Source organism: Castor canadensis, chromosome 7 (assembly GCF_047511655.1).
Source record: "Castor canadensis chromosome 7, mCasCan1.hap1v2, whole genome shotgun sequence".
NCBI classification, from domain to species: Eukaryota; Metazoa; Chordata; class Mammalia; order Rodentia; family Castoridae; genus Castor; species Castor canadensis.
This window is the reverse complement of record NC_133392.1, coordinates 157047388-157073317: the sequence shown is the minus strand read 5'-3', so window position 1 is coordinate 157073317 and position 25930 is coordinate 157047388. Positions and strand designations below refer to the sequence as shown.

The 25930-nt window shown below is 38.2% G+C and overlaps 1 protein-coding gene and 1 non-coding gene across 8 annotated transcripts in view; both read right to left on the bottom strand.

The window, feature by feature from the left end:
• Positions 1–25930, bottom strand: part of Rere (arginine-glutamic acid dipeptide repeats) — a 379832-nt gene that overhangs the window by 242670 nt on the left and 111232 nt on the right. For 4 of the 7 annotated variants that reach the window (XM_074081432.1, XM_074081435.1, XM_074081431.1 and 1 more), the window contains one exon: positions 5335–5815. In XM_074081432.1, coding sequence (XP_073937533.1) covers positions 5335–5671 — 337 coding nt within the window. In that variant the 5' untranslated portion in view covers positions 5672–5815. Of the gene's footprint in view, positions 1–5334; positions 5816–7927; positions 7992–25930 lie in introns of those variants that run through there. The other 3 variants (XM_074081437.1, XM_074081430.1, XM_074081436.1) reach the window with 1 other exon arrangement.
• Positions 12455–12561, bottom strand: LOC141425141 (U6 spliceosomal RNA). The gene has a single exon (XR_012450233.1). It is a non-coding gene; the product is annotated as a U6 spliceosomal RNA (small nuclear RNA).

Genomic DNA, 25930 nt, shown 5'->3' with positions numbered 1-25930 from the left:
GAAAATATTTGCCAGCTACACATCAAAAGACTGATAACCAGAATATATAGGGAACTTAAAAAACTAAATTCTCCCAAAACTAATGAACCAATAAAGAAATGCGCAAGTGAACTAAACAGAACTTTCTCAAAAGAAGAAATTCAAATGGCCAAAAAACACATGAAAAAATGCTCACCATCTCTAGCAATAAAGGAAATGCAAATTAAAACCACACTAAGATTCCACCTCACCCCTGTTAGAATAGCCGTCATTAGCAACACCAACAACAACAGGTGTTGGCAAGGATACAGGGAAAAAGGAACCCTCTTACACTGTTGGTGGGAATGTAAACTAGTATAACCACTCTGGAAAAAAATTTGGAGGCTACTTAAAATGCTAAACATTGATCTAACCACATGATCCAGCAATACCACTCTTGGGAATATACCCAAAAGACTGTGACACAGGTTACTCCAGAGGCACCTGCACATGCATGTTTATTGCGGCACTATTCACAATAGCCAAGTTATGGAAACAGCCAAGATGCCCCACTACTGACGAATGGGATTAAGAAAATGTGGTATGTATACACAATGGAATTTTATGCAGCCATGAAGAAGAACGAAATGTTATCATTCACTGGTAAATGGATGGAATTAGAGAACATCACTCTGAGTGAGGTTAGCCTGGCCCAAAAGATCAAAAATCATATGTTCTCCCTCATATGCGGACATTAGATCATGGGCAAACACAACAAGGGGATTGGACTTTGAGCACGTGATAAAGCGAGAGCACAGAAGAGAGGTATGAGGATAGGTAAGACACCTAAAAAACTAGATAGCATTTGTTGCCCTCAACGCAGAGAAACTAAAGCAGGTACCTTAAAAGCAACTGAGGCCAATAGGAAAAGGAGACCAGGAACTAGAGAAAAGGTAAGATCAAGAAGAATTAACCTAGAAGGTAACACACACACACAGGAAATCAATGTGAGTCAACTCCCTGTATAGCTATCCTTATCTCAACTAGCAAAAACCCTTGTTCCTTCCTATTATTGCTTATACTCTCTCTTCAACAAAATAAGGGCAAAATAGTTTCTGCCGAGTATGGAGGGGGCAGGTTGGGGGTGAGAGGAAGGGGGCGGGGTCGGTGGTAAGGGAGGGGGTGGGGGGGAGAAATGACCCAAGCATTGTAGGCACATATAAATAATTTAAAAAAAAAAAAAAAAAAACTAATTTTTGCGGCCATCCACCAGTGGCTCACATCTGTGATCCCAGCTACTTGGGAAGCTGTGATCAGGAGGATTATGGTTTGAGGTCAGACCAGGCAAATAATTTGCAAGACCCCAACTGCAAAATAAGAGCAAAATGAACGGGAGGTGTGGGTCAAGTGACAGAGCGTCTGCTTTGCAAGTGTGAAGCCCTGAGTTCAAACCCCAGTACAAAAAAAAAAAAAAAAACACTTTCACATATGCAGAATCTTAATAACTTCCTAATATATAGAAAACGGCAATCATTACTTTGAGCTCAGAAAGATGAAATAAAATTTCAATAGAAAAAGGAAAACAAAAAATTATTGCAATCTAGAATTAAAAGTACATTATAATGTAATTAAAAATAAATGCATTTTCTCAACTGTTCTAAGGACACATAACCAAGAGCTGAAGCAGTCACTCAACATGGGTTACTCAAACCTGACTCTGCTCACAGCAAAGCTCATCCTGCTCCTAATCAGTTGAACTGTGCAACAATGCCCCCTCCTATGTTGAAGTCCTTACCCCCTAGTACCTTAGAATGTGACCTAGAAACAGTTACTGATGTACTGAGTCGAGATGAAGTAGGATGGACCCGAATCCAGTATCGTTGGAGTCCTTGTAAAAAGGAGAAAGTTGGAAAGACAGAGAGACAAGTGAACAAGGAGACTGTCAAGGGAAGCCTGGACATATGCTGCCACAACAAGGAAGCCATAGAATAGGTTTGGAACAGATTCTTCCCTAGTCACTTGGAGTACCATGGCCTGGCAACTCACAGATCTTGGCTCCCAGCTCCAGAAGGGCAGACAACAACCTCTGTTGTTTAAAACGCCCTGTTTCCAGAGTTTTGCTATGGCAGCCCTAGCACACTGACACTGTCTTACAGTGCTTCCTTCAGATGAGATAAGATCTACAGCCAAGTGTAGTAGTGTACCCCCGGCAGTCCCAGAACTCAGGAGGCGAAGGTGAGAGGATGGAGAATTCAGGGGCAGCCTGGGATATAACAAGACCCTAAGACCCTGTTTCACAACAAAACAAACAAACAAAGAGAGATAGAGAGTAATATCTAGGGATCTATTTGTGCAGGCAGGCAACCAGATCTCACAAGGTTTGGTGTGCTGAATAGTTTGGAATTGATCATGCTGATAACAGGGATCCACTGAAAGGCTTCACATGAGTTAATACAAGGTATATAAAGGGAAAATGAATTTGCTTGCAACTGATATCATACATTTCCACTCAAGCTGGGACCAAAGATACCTACATGCCAAAACTCAAGTTTTTTGTTACATAAAAAATATTCTTGTCAGGGATGGTATCTCACACATGTATGTAATCCTAGCTAGCTATTCAGGAGGCAGAGATCAGAGGATCATGGTTTGAGGCCAGCCCAGGGAAATAGCTCATATGACCCTGTCTCGAAAAAAAAAACCATCACAAAAAGGAATGGCAGAGTGACTCAACCTGTAGGCCCTGAGTTCAAACCACAGTACCACAAAACAAACAAAAAATGAGACGATACCTTCATGTGCAGTAAAATCTCCCCAAATTCTTCTAAATATTAGAACACAGATAAACTTAGTGAAAACAGCCTTTCATATTTAAAAAAAAAAATCTTGGAACGCAAAATGCCAGTTTTTTTATTTGGAAGAAACAATGTTTGTCTGAGTGCTGTAGATAAGCTTTCATGACTCAGAAAACAAAGGCTTTTTTAAAGTAAATTCAGCACATGGCTTGCACCTGTAAATCCAACTACTCAGGATGCAGAGATATGAAGGATCATGATTCACGATCAACCTGGCAATAAATTAGTGAAACTCTCAACCCAATCAATAAACCTTGCATGGTAACACATGCCCAAGGTCCCTGCTACAAGGGAGGCATAGACAGAAGCATCACTGTCTGAGGCTGACCCAAACTAAAAAATATGAAACCATACCTAAAAAGTAGTAAGCCAAAAGGGCTGGGGGCATGGCTTGAGTAGCAGAGCACTTGCCTAGCAAGTGTGAGGCACTGAATTCCAAACCACAATACTACCAACCCTTCCAAAAAACAAAAAAACCCTAAATTTAGCTTCTTAATAATCACAGACCAGCCCCTCAGTGAAACATCAGTAGCTAAATGTTAGAACATATCATTCGGCAACCTTTCCTCTTTAAGTAAGACCTTAATCAAAGGGAAATCGTCTATTTAGAAAATAATTTCATGTTTAAATTTACTTTGTAAACAAACTTTTCAATGAAGTACAAGACATACTCAGTGTGATAAATTTTTCACAAAGTGAACAGACCCGTGTAATGAGCACCACAAAACAGAACAGGACCAGAACCCTGAGGGTCCCTTCCCCTTCACATTCTGTTCCACATACCAGTGCCAATAAGCCTTACCTCTCTCTCCTAACTTGAAACAGAAAAAGATAGTTGTGCCTGTTTCTAAATGTTGTATGAATGAATCATACCATATTATACTCTTTTGTATCCACTCAGCACTGTTTGATAATAGGTTACTTTTTTTTTAAATATGTACACTCCATTTTAATTCAAATGAGATCATCAGATTTCATTTTGCCTGGTTTGGATTTATCCCACCTTAAATTCCATTAGTGTCAAAAGAAATTAACACCTAAGTGTTGGATATATAATCAATTCTACTTCATAGTCATTTTTCAGTTTGAGTCCTAATTCCTAAAAACACCAAGAAGTTTTTAACAAATACACAGGGAGAAAATGGGGCCATGCACAGTGTCTCATGCCTGTAGCCCCAGCTACTTAGGGAGGAGGCAGAGATTGGGAGGATCAAGATTTAGGGCCAACCCAAGCAAAACCCAAGCTGGGGTGACAGGCGCACACCAGCATGCCCACTGTCATTGCTGTTAAGGGAGTTCCAGGCCAGCCTGAACTACATAACAAGACCCTGTTACACTAAATGAATAAGAAGCATATGGTAACTGTATGAAAGATTCTTCAGTGGCTAAGACATTCTCACTGTCCAATATATGTATCTTCAATCAAAAATAAACACTGATAATAGTGTGACCTACAGAAGACCAAATCTCCAAGAGAGCATTAACTTTCCTAAACCAACAACTTTGAAATTTTTGTGTCCTGTTGTATCTTTTCACTTAATTATCAACCAAGAAATTATAGTTGTGAACACAGGTTTGCCCATTTAAGTTCCAGTATTGACTATCTTTTAAAAAATCAAAGCTAAATCCTATATGGACCTCCGAAATCTGGAACTTCACATGAAGTTCGTAACAGTTACATTACTCCTAAGTAGAATGGCTGCACTGGGTTAATGACATAACTTAGTGAAGTTCTCTACTTCCTTGCTTAGAAAAACATCAAACAAGATTGATTGCATTAATCTCTTAATTTTATCTCCTATGAAATTGTCACTTCTCAACAGTATAACTAATTCAAACAAAATGACCTGGATTCTGTAAGAAAAGGATCTTAATACACACAATACTTTCCAATTTAAAAAAAATAAAGAAGCTTTGCTGCCGTCTGTTAGCTTCTGAATCACTTGTTTCCAAGCTTGAACTCGGGGCTTTGCACTTGCAAAGCATGCACTCTATCACTTGAGTCACACCTCCAGTCCATTGTGCTCTGGTTATTTTGGAAAGGGGGTCTTGCAAACTGTTTGCCCCAGCTGGCCTCAAATCACCATCCTCCCTAATCTCATATTCCCAAGTAGCTAGAATTACAGGTATGAGCCACCAGTGCCCAGCCCAAAAATCTTAATTTTACTCAACTCTGCCATGTATGTATTCCTTCTACAGGTTCACAACAGGCTAATTTATGGTTGAAGATGAAAAGCAAGAATGAATCCAAAAACCAAAAAATATTAAGTAAATGATTAAGTGAGAGAATGAGCAGCATGAGAACTCAGAAATGCAGGCCAAGGAAACATAAGCAAGAAGTAGGTAAACCCACTGACCCAAAGTGAGTACCATGTTTACTAACTTGACTTTTCTTACACCAAATTACTGTCTACTCTTGGGGGTCCAGCATTCCTTAGCCAGTTGGTTAACAGGTATTACTTCATCATCATGAGGCCATCTCTCACCCACCCTGTGAAGACTCAAATGGAGTGTTCCTTACCTCCTGGTCTGTAGACAACATCATCCTCAGTGATATAGGATGTTATCTCCCCAGTGTCTGTCCTTTCATAACGGGATCTTTTCTTCGGTGGTTTCTTCTTGTTCTTCTTCGTGGACTCTTCCGTGGTGGCACTATTGTTGTCATTGTCCTCATCCTCACTGTGATCACTCTCAGCGTAATTTTTGGCTCCTCCTTCCAAGGTACAGCTCCTGCGCGGCCTTGAATTCTCACTCTCTCTTGCTTTGTCTCTTTTTTCTCTCTCTCGATCCCGATCTCGGTCCCGGTCCTTGTCTTTGTCCTTATCTTTGTCTTTGTCTTTGTCTTTGTCAGCTGTCATGATTCTCCACGTGCCTTCTTCTGTCCTCTCACGGCTAGGCCTCCGTGAAAGGTAGACAGTAAGCCTGGGCTTCAGTCTTCTGAATTTCTTACTCAATTCCAGGGAAAATCTAACCACTCCAACAACCCCAATGTTTCAAAAATGCTAGAAGAGAAAAAAAAATTGGCTTACTTTAATGTCTCCTTTTATTTCCTTCCTAAAATAATGTTTTATTAAACAAATCTTTTCCTTAATCATACTTCAGATATAAAAACTTATAGGTCACAGTTAAAAAGTTACAACAAATGATATATGACTGAGTTTTCACTGCAGCTAGCAAACAGTTTGGGGTTTCTACAGCACTAATAATAAAAAATTATCTCAATGTAAAAGAATACATTATACTTCTTATAGGTAAAGTGTAACCCAGTGGACAACATATACTGGGAAAAATGCCACAAAAAAACTTCAACCCACAATACAAAGGGGAATAAAACTTGTGGTATAAATTATTTCCACATGAAAAAATAATTTGAGCAACAATAGAAAAATGTCTTGGGATGTCATTCAGTGTACTGTCTTCAGAACCTTCAACTTCCTTCAAATTACCAGAGTTTCCTTTAAGAATAAATATATTTGATTCAAGTAATTCTAGCTACTCAAGAGGCAGAGATCAAGAGGATCGGAGTTCGAAGCCAGATTGGGCAAATATTTCACAAGACCCTATCTCAAAACTACTCAACACAAAAAAGGGCTGGTGGAATGGAGTGGCTCAAGTGGTACAGTACATGACTACTATGGGTGAGGGCCCTGAGTTCAAACCTAAGTACCACAAATAAATACATACATAAATTTGTTTCAAACAAAAGTGACAGTTTTCAAAGCAAGAGTCTTTCAATTACTTTAGTTACACCTTATATATCTTCTCTGTCTACCATTCTAGTTATGTTCTAGGAAAAATGGTTTCTCCAAAGAGTTATTATCTCTGACTTAATGAAACTAAGAACTTCCGAAAACAACCTTTGAGATTTAGGAAATACTAGGTGGTTTTTACATTGTTCTAAATTTCCACTATTAATAATTGCCTAATAAACACCCTCAGAACCAAACCAAACCTAACAATGACAAAAAAAAAAAAAAAACACAAAGATTTTATTCTTCTACAATGGAAAGAGTTAATCCCAAACTCCAACTCAACATAATTCTTTTTTTTTTTCCTCTCCCTTCCTAGGCTGCCTCAAACCACAATCCTCCCATCTCTGCCTTCTAAGTAACTAGGATTACAGCCTTGAGCCACTTAACATAATTCTTACAAAAATTTTATAACAAGGAAAAAAACCTGACTTTACAAGTTAGTTTTGGAACTTCTAATAGCCACTTATTTTTATCTTCCACCATCTTTTATCATCTACCCCACTATCTCATCTCTTTCTTTCAGCAATCTTTACTAAATACAGTCTAGGTGCCAGGTGTTCAGAACTAAAAATACAATGGGGAGGAACTCATGGTCCTTGGCCTCAGTGCTCAAATGCAACAAAAGGAGGCAACTAATCAATTTAAGAACCATCTGTTTCCCATGCTACTAAGGCCAGATAGAAAACAACATATGCAAACAAACAGAAGATTGGCCCTGTTTTAGCCAACAACAGATAAATCAGTTTGCAATTCTAGATCTCAGATACAGAGAAAATTCTCTTTGGTCATGCCAAAACCATAAAAATTATCACAGATTCTCTCCAAAGCACATAGATCAAACCAGGTATCAGAAAAAAAAACTTCCCATAAGCATGTCAAACATCCTTAGGAATTCAAGAAAATAAAATATGTTAACAAACAACCTTTGGGAGATGACTGAGGAAGGAGCAGTAAAACTGAGCCTCTATAAACAAGGTTAGAAGGCCAATAGCATGTAACACAAACCTCAATTGCTTCTTTTCACCTAGGAAATATATTTTCAGATAGAATTTCAGTTTTAAGCATATTTCAAGAAAAGGAGAAAATTATTCTAGTACCTATGAAAGTTTTTAGATCAATCACATGCTAAACAGGCAATAATAAATTCCCAAATCCCATTAGCACTGAAAATACATAAATACATTATATTCTCCACCAAGTTTAAGTTTAAAGCATGAACAAGTCACTCAAGAAAGAAAGAAAATTAAACTATCAGCTAACAGTTATTAAAACATTCTTCGCTGACACTGAAGTGTCTACTTATCAATGAGGAAGATCTAAGGCTGAAAAACACCTCTCATTTGCAGATTAGAACATAAATACCTCTCATGTATTTAAGAATAAAAGATCATTTTCCCAGGGTTCAGAAGGTAACTGCTCCAGAAAACTGTATTTAAAAAAAAAAAAAAAAGTTACTACAAAGAGGAAAAAATAATAAACCCAAATTTAACATTCAGTATTACACTCGCTATAAAATTATATGCTGTTTCTATTTGCAAAGAAAATAGAGGGGTGGGGACTTGGCTCAAGTGGTAGAGAGCCCGGCTAGCAAAGTATGAGGCCCTAAGTTGAAACCCAAGTCTGCCCTACCCCAACAAACAAACAAACCTGCATTCTGCCTACAATTAAAAATAGGGTTTTTTTCCCTCAAGAGTGAGCAAGAACAGAAGGAAAAAGTCCGAGAAATAATAGAGAAAACATCCAAAAAGCAATCCAGTCTAATGCATATGTATGAGTACATGTGCATATAGTCACATAAAAACAAAATCAATCTTAGAAATCTGAAAGTTTGCTATATTTATATATTATCTTACTATTAAATGCATAAATATGCTATATATACAATCAACTATGAGGATAACTAAGAACACTGGTAATAAAAACAAAAAAAAAAAAGCCAAAGTCAATCCAATCATCATTTCCATTTGGCACTATTTACATCTGGCTCTAAATATACCTCAATAGGGATATGAATTGTCCTCAATATCTAACATACTAATTATAATTTTTCTAAGCCTTGGCACAGAGTGAGCAACATACACCAATAATGTGACATTTGGAAAAGGGGATCCATAAAGGAATCAGATGGTACTAAAAAGGAGAGTTGTCACTTCAACTTGCTAGAAATGATATTCATAGTTAAACAATTCAATAGCACCTTTATAACAACGTGAGACTTATAAGGGTCCCTCATTTGATTGTACAGAAGTTGCCATCCCACTTTACAGACTACAAAGCACAAGGCCACACGACCAATGAGTGCAAAGACAGGATTCTGAAGCAGCTCTTATAAAGCAAATTCTGCTTGACCTGATTAGGACTAGCTGTTTTCTGTGCTGCCAGGGTCTAACTCTCCACAGGCACCAACCTGTCCTCCATGGATCCACACTGATAATTTACACAGACAGGTTTAGGAAACATACACACTCTGCCCTTATGCCCTCCCAAAAAAAAAAAAAAAAAGTTTATCTCCAATAAGAAAGCCAAAAATATTAATAATGTATGTGTTGTTCACTATTCATCGCAGTGAAGCAAGAAACACTGTTAATAACAAGTAATAAAATAAAGTTAATCCAGAACACAAAGTATCATGTAAGTCTACTGAATGCCTACTATGTACTACTTACCACTCTAGGTACTGGGAAACACCAGAAAAACACACAAACATCCCTGCCCTGGTGGAACTTATGTCTCTAGAGAATGAAAAGAGACTTCATACCCACACACATACTGAAAAATCTTAACTGGGGAATTCAATGGGGATTGGGAGGGTTGCAATTAAACAAGACGACCGGGGAAAACCTCCTTGAGGTGGCTTGGCTAATACAGTTAGAGAGGAAGTCACAAGGACACATGGTGTACATATCCAGGGGCAAAGGCAAGCAGGGAACTCTCAGACACAAGAAGCCAATGGGAGGGACTGGACTGGCATGAGAAGAGTGGCAAGAGTTAAAAACGCAGGGGCAAGATGACCTGGGCCTTTCAAGACTTTCAACAACTTTGGCTTTTACACAAGTGATATTAAGTGACAAATTTCAGCAGGGATATGAGTAGCAAAGAATGCTATCATGTGACTTGTTTACCTAAGATCACTCTGGCCACTGAGAAAAACTGAAGAGAAGCAGGGGCCATACAAAGACTGGAAAGAGAGGAGGCTTGGGAAGAGGTCAAGGCAGCTCAGATGGCCAGGGTGGTAGTAGCAGAGAATGGGAGAAGTCTAATTTTCTATGCATTTTTAAGATAAGAGGCAAACAGGACGTGATGATAAACTTGCAACTGAGGCATGCAAGAATAAAAGTCAAGAACAATTCTTAGGAATCTGGCCTCAGCAACTGATGAATCAAACTGCCATTATCTGAGTTCTAGGTGGGAAGGAAGATCAGGAGCTCAGGAATGTGTTAAGTTTTAGAAGCCTACAAAAACCACATAAAAGAGGTCTGTGGTGCAGCACAAAGTCCTGGATTTGAACCCCAGTAGTACAGCGGAGAAAAAAAACACGCATTATGACATTATGATTCTAGGTAGGCAGCGGTTCATCCTTAAGACAAAACACATAAACTCATTTACACAAGCAATTACTTTCATATACTTTTAAATGTGAAGCTTTTGACCATTACACCCAGGATTTTGCTTTCTTGTAACAAAATTCTCTTTGCTACTTCTCTCTCCTACTCAGAGAAGGAAAACTCACTGTTTTCTCTAAACAGCAGTTTCTAAACTGTGACACTGTTAAAACTGGGGCCAGACAAGTCTTTGTGTAGGAGCCTGCATTGTGCATACAGGATGTTCTGCAGCATTCACGGCCTCTACCCATGTAGATTTTACTAGCACAACCCACTGTTCCAATCAGAATTTTAAAGAAACCTCCAGATACTGCCACATTTCCTCTGGGAAGCAAATCTGCCCACAGTTGAGAACCACTACTTTAAACAACTGTCTACTGTAGATATTTCAAAGGCTTAAGCATCTGTGCTGCTTTATCAAAATTATGCCTGGCTAATATGGAATCCATAGAACCAACATCGTTACAACCACTATAATGTGCCATATTCTTTGTTCTCTAAAATAAACTGAACTAATTCAAGGTATTGCCTGAAACAGTAACTACACAGATGTTCAAAGATGAATTAGGAAAACAGAAGAAAATATCCTCCTGAGAATCTCAGTGTTGATCAGCAAGCCCTAGAAGTTGTTAGGAGTGGTATTACTCTTTGGTGACCTGCTCTGCTCATGGGGCCAAGAGAAGGCTTCTGCTGTTGTTGCACAATTAAAGAGAAAACCTTCTGTCCACAATACCAAGAATAAAAGAAACCAAACACCTATGAAACCAAATTCCTGATTTGAAAGGAGGAAAGAATTCCTAAACTTACCTTCCCATAGCCAAGCTGGAATTAGAAAACCACAAGCAAAAAAGATAAATATAAAAACCAAGCAAAGGGCTACAGGTGTAGTTCAGTGGTATAGCTTGCCTAGATGCAAAAACACCCCAGGTTCGATACCCAGTATTGCAAAAAAAAAAAAATAAGTAAGCAAGCAAAAAAACAAATAAAAACAAAAAACAAGTACAAGGATTGATAAAATACGTCAAATCCATATAATGGATTATTGCTCAGCAATAAAAAAAAATGGAAGTACTAATACATTCTATAACATGGATGGATAGTAAAAGCCTACTTAATTAATGTTAAGCCAGGTGCCAGCAGCTCACGTCTATAATCCTAGCTACTCAGGAAGGCAGAGATCAGGAGGGTTGCAGTTTGAAATCAGCCTAGGCAAATTGTTCAAGAGACCCTATCTCAAAACTATCTAACACAAAAAGAGCTGGCAGAATAGCTCAATAGGTAAAATGCCTGCCTAGCAAGCATTTAAAAAAAAAAAAAAAAAAAAACCACTCATATCATATATAAAATGTCCAGAACAGGCAAATCCACACAGACAAAAAACAGATTAGCTGAGTTGCCTAGGATGTAGGGAAAAGAGTGAATGAGGTTTTCTGCTATGGTTATAAGGTTCTTTGGGGGGTGATGAAAACATTCAAAAACATTACGGTGATGATTGCCAATATCTGTAAATATGCTGAAAGGCACTAAATTGTACCCTTTAAATAGGTAAGTTACAGGACATGCAAACTGTATCTGAATAAAACTGTTCAACACACACACACACACACACACACACACACACACACACAGACACACATGCAGCAAGCTCAGGCTTTGCTACAGTCAAACAAAGATGCACCTGGCAGCCCGTTGCTCACGCCTATAAGTTGAGCTACTCAGGAGGCAGAGATCAGCAGGATCGCAGTTCGAAGCCAGCCTGAGCAAACAGTTCTCAATACCCTATCTTGAAAAACCCTATCACAAAAAACTGGGCTGGTGGAGCGGCTCAAGGTGAAGGCCATGAGTTCAAGCTCCAATACCGCCAAAACAAAGCATCTGCCAATACAATGTAGGGAAATTACTCTTTTCCCTACATCCTAGGCAACTACTAATCTGTTTTTTGTCTCTGTGGATTTGCCCTGTTCTGGACATTTTATATAAAGGAAATCATATGGTATGTGGTTTTTTGGTGTTTATTTCAATGCTTATTAGGCAGGCATTTTACCTCTTGAGCCATTCTGCCAGCCTTTTTTGTGTTGGATATTTTTGAGATAGGATCTCTTGAACTATTTGCCTGGACCGATTTTAAACTGCAATAAAATAAGTTTGAGTTCTACTTCTGTGATTAAGCAAAACTCCCTTTTAAAGATGTAAAAACATAGTTAAGTAAACACATACAGAGTTTTATTTCATGTAATGCTGAGAATGAAAGACAGCCATTTTTAGACCACAGTAATCTTTTTTTTTTTTAAATATGGAACGCTTCATGAATTTGCATGTCATCCTTGCGCAGGGGCCATGCTAATCTTCTCTGTATCGCTCCAATTTTAGTATATGTGCTGCCAAAGCAAGCACTAGACCACAGTAATCTTTAATACACGGGAATTCTTGGTCAGACTTAGTATTTCTGCTTAACATATTTAAATGCAAATAAAGTAGACAGAGTTTCTTTCATTTTGCAAGGCTCCAAGACTCAAAGTAATCTGCAACCATGGCACATAAGCACTCAGCATTTGATAAAAGAAAATGACAGGGTGAATTTTATACTTAATACAATTATACTTCACACATATATGAAAAATCAAAAGCATTCAAAATACACTTCTAATCCATAGGTACAAATTATGTCAAGGGAAAAATGAAAACATAAACCTCATGAGAGCAGTCCTTCTAAGCACTTAGAATCTTTAAGTCTTAAATGAAAGGGAAAAGATCTGACTAAAAGCAGAAGCCTTCGTCAAAATTCAATTTGCCTTTCTCTTTCTAAGTCATTCAAACTGGATGGGATTCTGTCTAGGTTAGCCAAATGTATTACCCTGCATATTTGTTGACCCAATGTCATTCAACAAGAAAAACAGAAAAGTCACTAGAACTATTCATTCCAGATGACAGCAAGGAAAGGGGTAGGTAAGTCCCAGGGCCTGGACCGCCACACTTAAATGTTGTAGCTGTTACCATCACCATTATATGGACATCCATCTCCAAAGCAGATTTTCTGTCAATTCCTCCATTATTATAGCACATTGTCCTAGAAGCTCTAGATACATGGATGACCAGAACACAGTCTAACTCCAGAAAGCGTATGTCTAGTGGTGAGTGGAACTGAAAATAAGTAAGTATTGTAATATATATGTTAAAGTTGGGAATAGGTGCTATGGAGAACAATAAAGATGAGTACAGTGTAGAGAGGGTCATTAATTTTATTTAAGGTAATCACTAACAAGAAGTCAATTTGACCTAAACAAAACTGCGAAATTATGTGGTTATGGGGTGAGGGCGGGCATATAGGCAGACAGAACAGTACAAAGGTCTGAGGCAGGAGCATCCTGGCATAGCCAGGCCACAGCAAGACGTCAAGATGGCTGATGCAGAGAGGAGGAAAGGAAACTGGAGATGGAGAGGTAGCTGAGCAGCATCCACTCAAATAAGAGACAAACTATAACAGTTCTAAACACACCCTCACCACCACCCCGGTAAAGTTAGGAAACTGTCACCTAGACACAACTACTGAAGAAGTTAACCTGTGGTCAGATTTTGGATATATTCTGCAAGCAGGGCCATCAGAATTTGCCAGCAGATTAGATGTGGTGGGAGACAAAACAGGTGAGTCGAGGAAGACACTAAGGATTAGGCCTGAGCACCTAAGGAATAGAACTGCTTGACTGATATGGGGAAGAGAATGAAAACTGGGAATTCTGTTTGGAATGTATTAAATTTGAGATGCCCAACCAAGACAGATGCATGGGTCAAGAGGTCAGAAAGCTCTGGGCTAGATATAAATCTAGCAGTCCTCAGCATATAGGAAGTACCAATGACCAGGAGACTAGATGATACCAGAACACCAGGGATGAAACGGTCAAGATGGAAAAGAATACTTTGGAACAAACAAGATTACTATGGGCAGGCCAAATTAGTTTATTAACAGCAGGTGAAGCTGCAATGACAGGATGATGGAAAGACTATCAAGACCCTATTTAGAAACCCTGACATAAGCGGGGTGCCGATGGCTCACACTTGTAATCCTAGCTACTTAGAAGGATTGCGGTTGGAAGCCAACCTGGACAAATAGTTCAGAAGATTCTATCTCGAAAAAAAAAAAAAACCCATCACAAAAATAGGGCTGGTGGAGTGGCTCAAGGTGAAGGCCCTGAGTTCAAACCCCAGTATGGCAAAAAAGAAAAAAAGAAAGAAAAAGAAAACCCTGACATGGAAATAATACACCCTCTTATTTAGAAGAACCCTCTGCATATTTAACAACTGCCTATGGACAGATTCCCTATCGATGATGCTACCAATGCTGCATTAAAATGCAGGCAGCTCTAGTCCTGCCTGGCTTCCACTGGAGGAACACACATCTGATGAACACACTTCCCCTTCTATGGGAAACATACCAGTTGCCCAAATGAAAACATATGTCAAGCTAGAAAAATCCTCACCTTGCAAATTAATAAGACAACATTACTGGATTAAAAAAAAAAAGCAGCTATTTGGGGAGGAGAGGGGAGTACTGGGGTCTGAACTCATGGCCTCATACTTGCTAGGCAGGCGCTCTACCACTTTAGCCATCCTAGCCCCAAAAGAAAGCATGCGGTGATTAAGCATACAAATTCAAAACAGATTTGATAGGTTCACTAAGTTTAAATGGGTGTCACAAAATTTCAAAGAATTAAAGTCAAACACAGCAAACACTGTACATGTGTGTCATGAAATCTTATTGTTCTTACATACTTGATATGAAAAAGCTTAACTGGATTCAAAAATCTACATGTATTATGACAAGAAATTTATTGTTACATTTATCAGTGAAAGAAAAGAGAAAAATTTAAATGATAAACTTTTAAAAGAAAGTAAATGGAGGACATCATGTTAGTGAAGTAACCCAGATTCAGAAAGACATAGGTCACGTGTTTTCTCTCTTATGTGGAAAACAGATCTAAAAGATCAATGCATAGACAAAACCAAATAGATCATATACACATTTATACATAGAACATGTTTGTAATGATGGAACTAGTCTATGGAAGTCGGGGGAAGAGTGAAAGGAAAAGAGAATGATAGAAGCCAACAATAACAAAATATATTACCTCTATCTGTATAGGTAGATGATATAATGAAAACTACTGAAAGCTGGGCTGGTGGAGTGGCTCAGGCAGTAGGAGCACCTTCCTAGCAAATGAGACCCTAAGTTCAAACCCCAGTACTGCCAAAAAAAAAAAAAAAAAGTACTGAAAGCTCTTGAATAATAGAGTATAGGAGGAAAAGGGTAAGAGAAAATAATAAAGAGGGTTAAACTGACCAAAGTACGGCATATTCACAACTGAGATACACCAAGAAACCCCTTTGAACACTGACCTTAGAATTAAAACTGAAGGACGGATAGGTCTGTAAAATGGATACCTGTGGGAGGGGAAAGGGTGAATGGAGGGTATAAGAAGAGGGTGAGTATGACCCATGTACTTTATATACTTGCATGAAGTAGAACTTTTTTTTAATTAGAATATATTCCTTATACAGGAGGGACTTACTGTGACAATTCCAAATAGGCTTATATTATACATTAGTTAGATCACCTCCTGGTCTCTCCCCCCGGATACAATCTCCTTTATTCACCCTCTCTCCTGTGACAAGTACCCCAGAACAAGGAAACCTTTTGCAATCATTTTAAGGGAGAGGGATGGGGGATGAGGGAGAGAGATGGTGGGGACAAACCTAACCAAAGTACAATGTTAAGTATATTCAGAAATGTCACAATGAATTTCCCCCCCATACAACTAATGTATGCTAATAAAAATGCTTTTAGAATAAAATAAATTTTTAAAAATTAAGGGGGGAAAGTGGTAAAGTAGTTTATGACAAAAATGTTCATCAACTAAAGAAATGCAGTATTATTCTATCATATTCCACCTCCTCCCTCTGAATGACTATAAGTAGAAGAAGGAAACTATAAAACGAAGCCCAGGATTTGGGGATGTGACGCCAGTGGTAGAGGACAAAGTCTTGATCAATACTAGGAAAGGCGAGGGGAGGGAGAGGGAGCAAAGGAAAAGAGAGGGGAAGTACAACCTTATAGAATGTCAACCAACATCCCAGCTGCAGGTGTCAACAGGAATCTTTCTGGTTATTCAGCGAGAATTATGCTTTGTTTCTAACCCCAAAATGTTAACCCTACTGTAATTCCAGTGGGGAGAAATTAAGAGTATTCTCTCAAAAAAAAAAATTACTGAATAACTCAAAATAAAAATAATATGCCAGTACCCTTGTATAAGTGCTTACAAAAAAGTATTAATACCACTTGCTCAGGGTAAAATACCAACAGGAAGAAAGGGAGGGAGGGAGGGCTTGAAATATGGAATCAATGATAATTAGAATTAGGGGACAGCATATCTAGAATCAGAAAGAAGAATGTTTCTCATCTACACCCTCTTGATAAGGAGAAATAGCTACACACTCAACAATATACTGATTCTTACCATGACAGAAGTCCTTAATTTGTTATAACAAGCTTTAGAAGATGATAGTAATGGTTACACAGACAACATATCCAAAGTCCTGTTCAGTATGCAACACATTCTTTAACGGAAAACTCCTTTAGCCCCTTGATCAGGCCCACCTGGGATTAAAAGGAAACGATCACCAAGTCTGAATCATGAGTTTCCAACATAAATATGACTCCTCTCTAAAGCAGTGTCGGTCAAGATCTTAGGATGGTTAATACTGAGAAAACCATTAATTTGTAAAACAAAGGGCTCCAGAAATAAGTGCCTAATAAGAAAAACATGCTGTTTCTTTAAAAAAAAGAAAAAATGGTGTGAGAAAGCTTAATACTGTAATTTTTATACTAAAACAAAGCCAAATTAAATAGATAGCATTATGGTTTTAAATACCAACTTTTGTTAAATTAAACAATATGTGCAAAGGTGAAGTTTTTTCTTAGACCTATGGCCTAAGAGAGGCCTCAACTTGACAGTTACACATTATTAACACAGGTCTGTATCACTAGGTTAAAAGAGAACCGTTCAATTTATGGACCTGAATGTTATCATCAAAAGGAATGTAATACAGACTTCTTTTTCAGGGTTTAAAAAAGAAGGAATTTTAGGCCAACTAAGTTTGTCTTAAAAATCTGAAAGCAACTGAATAGGATCACACCTACAAACAGTAAATATGAAAACACTGAGCAGGGATGAAAGAGGCAGAGATTGCATTTCTTCCACAATCAAACAGACTTTATAACAAAACTAGTACTGGTAATGTGCTAGCAGGCTTAATCGATGCCACTCAGCCATTCTTCCCTAAGCTTTCATCTCATATACTGTAATATAAAAAAAGAAAAAAACAGTACAGCAATCAACAGTTAAAGTAATTAAATATGATCTGGATCCCAGCTGTTCAGAGTTAAGTCCCCTTGACAAACCTCCTCAACTTTGTGGTCAAGGAAAAACTAAGCCTACAAGTAAATATTCATTCCATATTCCACAACCACAAAAATACCAGATGCTCAGTTTATGGCCTGATGTAAATGTATAGTGAAGAGCTCTCATCTCTGGGGACCTTTAAAATCACCTGGAAAATGTAAGCAAGGCAATATTCATCACTACAGAACATAAATGCCCAAAGCAAATGACAAATGCAATCTAGAGGGCTGACATGTAAATTCGGCATCAGGTTACAACAGCATTCTTAAAAAGAATCCTCTGCTCACTTCAGCAAAGAAACTTCTTCTCAAAAGCTTTCAATGGAAATACTGCCACTTCTGATTAAAGCTAGTTTCATCGACTCCCAGAGACCTGGTGAAATACACAACTAGATCCTTTCTTTACTCTCCCTCCCTAGCTTTACCTTGCAAGTTCCAAATTGACTAAAAACATGACTAAACTACCATGGTGTGGCACCATTTTCACCAACTGTTAATTTATACTGTTTTTAAAATACTGTAAATACAGCTGTATAGGACATGGTGTGTGTTGTTCATTCCCCATAGGTTGGTCACTGTTTGTTTTTTGAGACAGGGTTCCACCATGTGGTCAAGTTTGGCCTTGACATTGCTACGAAACAGGGTAGCCTCAAACTCATGATCCTCCTGCCTCAGCATCCCATGTGTACCATGCCTAGTTTAGGTCTGCCACTTTTTGACATAAATGACAAGACACAGAATATACAGGAAGCACATTTAGAATATAACAGAATTTTTAAATTGTGCAAAAAAGGCAGTACCACTCACCAACAAAAAACCACTGAAGTCCCCAATAGTTGAAAAGATATCTTTTTCTTGATAGGAGAGGAGAGGGAGAGAGTACTGGGGTTTGAACTCAAGCCCTTGTGCTTGCTAGGCAGGCGCTCTACCACTGGAGCCACATCCCCAGCCTTAAAAAGAGGTCTTTAAACATCTTGAGAATCACCATTACCACATCTACATCCAAGTCAGTCATACTCCCTACACAATCAAAAACAGTAATGTACATGTGTGTAGTTGATAACACTATTAACAGTTTTTACTGATTTTAGGCTTGGTAATCAATCATCTGGAAAATAAAAACAGAGTTGGGTCTTTAATTTCAACAACTGGAGGAAGGCAGGGTAACAATGCAAATTAACTAAAGTGAAAAAGAGAGGGAAAGTAGACAGTTTGGATGAGTGGCTGAAGGTGACTTTTCCAAAGTGTTAGTTGGGTCTAAGCAGATTGTTACAGGACCATTCAGAATGTTATCCACCCTGCACCTGGAAATACAACCTGACACTTCAGAAAATGCAAGCATATAGACTTTGGAGTCACTGCACATAACAGATACTGAAATTAAAAGAACTTAAAAAGATGCCTCAGGAAGAGCATGAGATGAAGTGTGTAGGGCTATACACAGAAACCTTAGGCATTTTCCAAACCAAATTCCTCCAAAAAAAAATTTGGAGCCCCTCTGACAGGCAACTCCAACCCAACAACCACAACAGTAAAAGTAAGTATAGGATGCATCACTTATAAATATCTCTAAAGTTTATACTGTTTATTATCATACAAAGGATCTAAGACGTCCACAGGTAAACACTGGTAAGAAAACTGTTCAAGACAGTTATATTAACAAAATTTAAATCCACAGCAAATTTCCCAGTATAATTTTACCTACACAATGACCAATGCCAATTCTTATCCTTCCATAAAAAAATTTATAAATAAATAAATGGTGTGAATAATGGATAAGAGTAGCAGAAATCTCACAACTTAACTACACTTAACTAAATCTTAGGGTTCTTGGTAGGAATCTGACTCCCAAAACACCAGCCACATCAGCATGTATCTTAACATTGATCAGGTCTGAGAAAAGTAATCCTAAATAGTCAGTGACCTTTTTTTATAGGTTACAGACTCAAATCAAAGAACCATGTAAAAAATGGTTGTAGACAGTCATTACTGTACACTGAGCTCCACAGAGACAGCACCAGAGCAAGTGAGAGCCAGAAAGCCTCACTGAGGAAAACAGCTACAACTTGGGCAACAGAGATTCTAAGAAGACAAGAGGCAAAATATCATTATATACATTCTTTGTGCAAACGTGCCAGAAGGAACACAAGGATAAGCACCCAGATGCTTTAGTCAGCTTCTGACTTTTCTAAGAAATGCTCAGAGAGATCTAGGACTATTCCTGCTAAAGAGAAAAGGAAATCGGAAGACATGGCAAAAGTGCACAAGGTTCACTATGAAAGAGAATTAAAAACCTATGCCTCTCCTAAAGGAGAAACAAAAAAAAGTTCAAAGATCCCAATGCACCCAAGAGACTACCTTTGGTCTTCTTGTTCTGTTCTGAGCACTGCCCCAAAAGTCAAAAGACAATATACTAGCATGTTCATTAGTGATGTTGCAAAGAAACTGGGAGAGATGTAGAACAGATATGCTGCAGAAGACAAGCAGCCTTATGAACAGAAGGTTTTAAGCTGAAGGAAAACTATGAAAGAAGGTATTGCTGCCTGCCAAGGTAAAGGAAAAACCAGCAACAAAGGGAGTTGCCAAGGCTAAAAAAAAGCAAGAAAAATACAAGGAGGCAGATGAAGAGGAAGACAAAGATGAAAATGATGATGATGATTAATAAGCTGGTTCTGGTTTGTTTGGTTTTTTTCTAGTCTATAAAGCATTTAACTCACTGTATATAACTCATTTCTTTTAAAGAAAAAATTGAAATATAAGGCTGTGTAAGATTTGTTTTTAAACTACATAGCATCTTTTTTTGTATAGTTAACGTACTACTAAATGTGTCCTGGTACAGGGTGGGGGGGTGAGAAGAGGGGGAGGGGAGGAGAACTTGTAAGGAAAAGGCATGTCAAGTCCAATTTTTTGCTTCAAGACATGAGCACTCCAATGCTTCCTATATAACACTGCTCCTCCACAACTTTCCAACACAAGTTTTTCTCCCTAAAGTTGGCCTTACTTTCTTTCACCATTGTTCAGTCTTCATGGCTAGCTCTATAAGCATTTGTTGAATAACCACTCATCACTCAGAAACACATCCTTATCCCTGCTGGCTTTGTACCTAAGGGCAAGTCAGTTTCTCTATACTTCCATTTCCTCACTGACAAAGTAAGATGGTAATAATACAACACATCCCGTGGAGTTGTAAGAAGTAAAATAATCCACCTAAAGCACTAATTCAGACAATGCCTAGCCGTTAGATTACAATGCTGCTAATAAACCACGCTGTTCACATCTTTAGATTCTCATAGCACAGAGCCACACAAAACATTCTGCAGGGCTAGAATGTAGCCAGTGGTAGAGCACTTGCCTAACATGTGTGAGGCACTAAAAAAAAAAAAGAAGAAGAAGAAGAAAGAAAACTGCAGAAAAAAAGTATCTAAAACATTCTTAGCTGATCCTAAGAAAACTCTTTTAGCTTGTATTATGACTACATAGAAGAGTTATCACTTTTTAAGAAGCCTGCCCTCAACAGGCCCTAACAGCACCAAGTAAACTTTCCTCAGGTTGCAAAAGCTTGGTCTCCTGGTTTAATTTATAAGAGCAGGCACTGTGCCATGTTTTACTCTGAGAGCAAACAAAATCTGTTATAGTTCAGACTTCGTTTCTGAAGTACAGATTCTTAAGACAGACTAATATGGTTCTCATGAATGTCTGTCTATGTCTCCATCTGTCTACCTACCTATCATTCACTATCTCTAGCTCTTTCTTTTGTTTTTGCTTTTTTAGCTCAAGCTGGCATGGAACTCACCATGTAGCCCAAACTGGCCTTGAACTTGAGATCCTCCTGTCTCTGAATCCAAAGAGCTGAAATTACAAGTGTGCACCATTATACCTGTTTTTGGGGGTATGTTGTTTTGTTTTGTTTCGTTTTGTTTTGCAGAGCTGGGGATGGAATCCAGGGTCTCTCACTTGCTAGACAAGTACTCTGCCACTGAGTCACATTCCCATTTAAAATATTTTTTGAGGGGTTTTGTTTGAAAATTTAAATTGTAACTCCCCATTGCACACACTAATAGTGCCTAATACTTCTTTTCATTCAAACTTTCTCTAAAAGAAAATACGGAAACAAAATGTGTGTCCTCAAAACTGTAAAATGCCTATACATTAGAGAATTTCCTCAGATGTCATTCATTTTATATCACGTGAATCACTTTAGAGCTTTAATCCAGGCTGTGCTATCCAATACTGTAGTCGCTATCCACAAGGCTATTTAAATTAAATAAAATTTAAGTCTGTTCCTTGGTTACCGTAGCCACATTTCAAGTGCTTACCAGTCATCGGTGGCCAATAGTTACTCTAGCAAACAGGGCAGATACAGGACATTTCCAACTTCACAGAAAGTCCAACTATTACCAATGTAGAGATGAATGTATGTAAGTAAAAATACCAAGAATTCCATTTCACCAAATAAGCCATTCTCTTCTTTTTGTTTTCTGTTTGCTTTTGGTGTTTTGATCAGCCTGGCCTCAACTTTCAATCCTACTGCCCCTGCCTCCAAAGTACTGGGATTACAGACACGCACTACCCAGCCTGGCTAATAAACTACTCTCTTTTAATCCACCCTAATTGCTTCAAGTACAAGAGTACGCACAAACATGATCCCAAAGGCTTTAATATTCTTGACTCCTGCAAAGACAGAAGATTATAATTCTTAGAAAAAAAGAGTGAGAAGAGTCCCATACCAATATAGGCTTTTTTATTCTTCCATTCATTCAGCAATTTATACAACTTAACCTGAGGAGGGAAAAAGCAAGAAAGCATTTTCTCCTTTATATCTTTATCCAACATATCCACATCTGCCAAGTTTTAGAATCCCAATTTCCATCATCTTCCCACACCAATCTCCTCTAATTCACTCAACATATGCCATTACTCTAAAATCAGAGCCTAGAGGCTCTGGCAGATAGGCTGCAAGTAATGACCGTCTGAAAAACAATACTAAAATGTGGTATCTATACACAATGGAATTTTATGCAGCCATGAAGAAGAACGAAATGTTATCATTCGCTGGTAAATGGATGGAACTGGAGAACATCATTCTGAGTGAGGTTAGCCTGGCCCAAAAGACCAAAAATCGTATGTTCTCCCTCATATTCGGACATTAGATCAAGGGCAAACACAACAAGGGGATTGGACTTTGAGCACAAGATAAAAGCGAGAGCACACAAGGGAGGGGTGAGGATAGGTAAGACACCTAAAAAATTAGCTAGCATTTGTTGCCCTTAACGCAGAGAAACTAAAGCAGGTACCTTAAAAGCAACTGAGGCCAATAGGAGAAGGGGACCAGGAACTAGAGAAAAGGTGAGATCAAAAAGAATTAACCTAGAAGGTAACACACACGCACAGGAAATTAATGTGAGTCAACTCCCTGTACAGCTATCCTTATCTCAACTAGCAAAAACCCTTGTTCCTTCCTATTATGGCTTATACTCTCTACAACAAAATTAGAAATAAGGGCAAAATAGTTTCTGCTGGGTATTGAGGGGGTGGGGTGGAGAGGGAGGGGGCGGAGTGGGTGGTAAGGGAGGGGGTCGGGGCAGTAGGGAGAAATGACCCAAGCCTTGTATGCACATATGAATAATAAAATAAAAGAAAAGAAAAAGAAAAACAATCCTAAAGCTATCCACTCTAATAGGACTTCTCCAATCCTATGCAATTGTTGTATGGTAAGTAGGAGGCTGCACATTTTTCTTCATAATAAAAACAACGCCTCAATTTCTGCAAAGTTGGTAAGTTACCTGTGTATTTGTAACACAAGATGACAAGCAGAGTTCTATTTTTCTACAAAATTAGAGCTGTTAGAGGCACATGTTTTCAACTGCTTATTTCTCAAGAATGCTAAAATATTTCAAAGCACTCCAGGAACACTTCACTAATTTGACCTGCCACTCACTTTGATTGTCACAAGTTGCTTATACATAGTTTTTCCGGATTGTAATATTGGGATACTGGCTTTAAAACAACAATTGGGGACAATATGTTTTCTGAATAATGTATGAGAAAGTCATTAAGACCTCCCCTCAAGGGATTTAGTGCCCACAAGAATGGTAGTCACAGGATACCTGGAGTCAAGTGGAGAGAGTCAGATAAGCTTGTTCAGTGATTATCATTTTGACTTTTTGGTTATTATATTATTACAAGAAGAAAAATAAAACAAAAACACCTTGAGTGTTCTTATGAGTTATAGTTCTCTGAAACATTCACTTCTTTTCACCCTGGAAATTCCAGGTACCAATGACCTCAGAGGTAAAAGATGAGCTGTCTGCCAGGAGAAAAGGCCAAATGGTAAGCAAGTATTCCTTTCAACCTAAAGAACTTCTGAATGTGAGAAAACAAAGCAAAACTATGGTGATGGTCTACCCAAGGAATTCTAGCTTGAATGCAAAGGAGTCAGTGGCAAATGTTCTCAGAAGGACTTTGACAACAGGAAGAAGCAACTTAAGACAAGGACATAAAGTCATGGATAGGGGAAAAGAGAAGGAAGGAGAAAAGAGAAGTCTAAAGAAAAACAAATATCTTAGCTTTGGAGGCCAAAATCTGATTTTGGAGAATCAGAACTGTGGACTCCAAGGCAAAAAAAGAGAGAGTCTATGAAATATAACAGCTATGTTTAAATGGGTTCTTCAGAGAAAAAGCACTAAGCCAGGATAAAAGGAAAAATAATTTTATCACCTATGCTCCACTCTGAGGTGTGAAAAACCTTCCCAATTTATAAGTGAGAGTTCCCTTTCACTGCTCACATCCCGTTTAGATTAGGAATTGCAAACTGAGAACACTATAACACAAAGACAAGTAAATAGATAAAAGAATGAGAAAACTGCTTCCCACTGATATGGGTCAAAACTACCGTGTGTGCTCCACAAATGCTAAATACAGGCCAAAATTTCCAAAGTCTCAATCACCTGTGTGGAAAGCCAGAGAAAAGGAAGTGAGAAAATGTAAGACAGAACAAAAGGGAAAATAAAAAATTTTAAATTCTTCATAAATTAATTGCAAATACCAACAGAAAAAAATGATGAAAATAGAGAAGTCCCAAGAAATGCATTTCCTTGGCTTTAAAAAGCATTTGTCTTTTCTAACAGAAACCATCTAGAAAGAAAAATAAATAGGGAGGAGGCGCAAGTGCTAACATGACCTACTCTCTGAAGAAAGCACTGGAGGGGGCAGGCACTTTCACACCACATCATAATGTTAGACAAAAGAAGTAAATCTTAAGGATCTCAAAGACGACTGTATATCAAATTATTTTTAATAACCTGGGAGTCTCTCTTAATATTTGTCAGGTGCTTTAAATCCAAGGTTTTAGAAGCAACAGCTTACCTATTCATGTTAAAAAGTAAGATAGCTGGCTCTTCAGTTTAACTACGCTTTAATTTCTACGGTAAATATTTAACTTTAGGACATCTAACACTGTGGTAAAAGGGCAAATATTTACTTAGCTTAATCATTCTCTATATTCTACTTCCCCTGTAGATACAAAATGTAAGCTGAAACCTAAAATCTACGCCTAAATTTAGCCAGAAATTAAAATATGCTTTTAAACATATCAACAAAATTTGAGACTAGGTAATACGTGGAAGTTCTATAGCACAGATCATCTGTTAAATCAAGAAAATGGCTTTATCTACAATACTCCTAGCACAGACAGAAATCTGAAATAGACACAGATATAATCACCACTAGATTCTTCTTTAGTGTGTGTACGGTGCTGGGGATTGAACACAGGGTCTAACCTCTGCTAGATAAGCACTCTACTGCTGAGCTTCAGCCTCAGTTCTTGTAATCATCCATAGATTTTCACAGATCCCAATAGAAATAAAGTCCTTGGCTGGATTTTAAGTGTAGCATTAAGGAAGCAGGACAGGAATGGGAGAAAAAACTAACTCTTTTATGTGTTAATGTTCATAATGAGAGATCTGAACAAATATTATAATTCAACTTGGTTTTACGTCTGAGAAATAAGCACTTAAAGTACAATAAACTCCACAAGAGGAGTATTTTTGTATACTCTGCTCTCATTTCAGCATAACCTCACAAAGCCCTACTGAGATGGGCTTACTGGATCACACTCTGCTTTATCCTAAATCCTAGCCTACTTTGGTAGATAGGGATTTCTGCCTTCCTCACCCCCAGGCTTTTCCCCTTACTAAAGCTCTGTCATATGAGATCAAGTGTGTTTAGTCATGTGTTAAATGGGGACTTGTTCCTTTCCTTATAACACAGGTTGTCTACAACAAAGTCAGTGTGTAACAAAACCAGTGCATT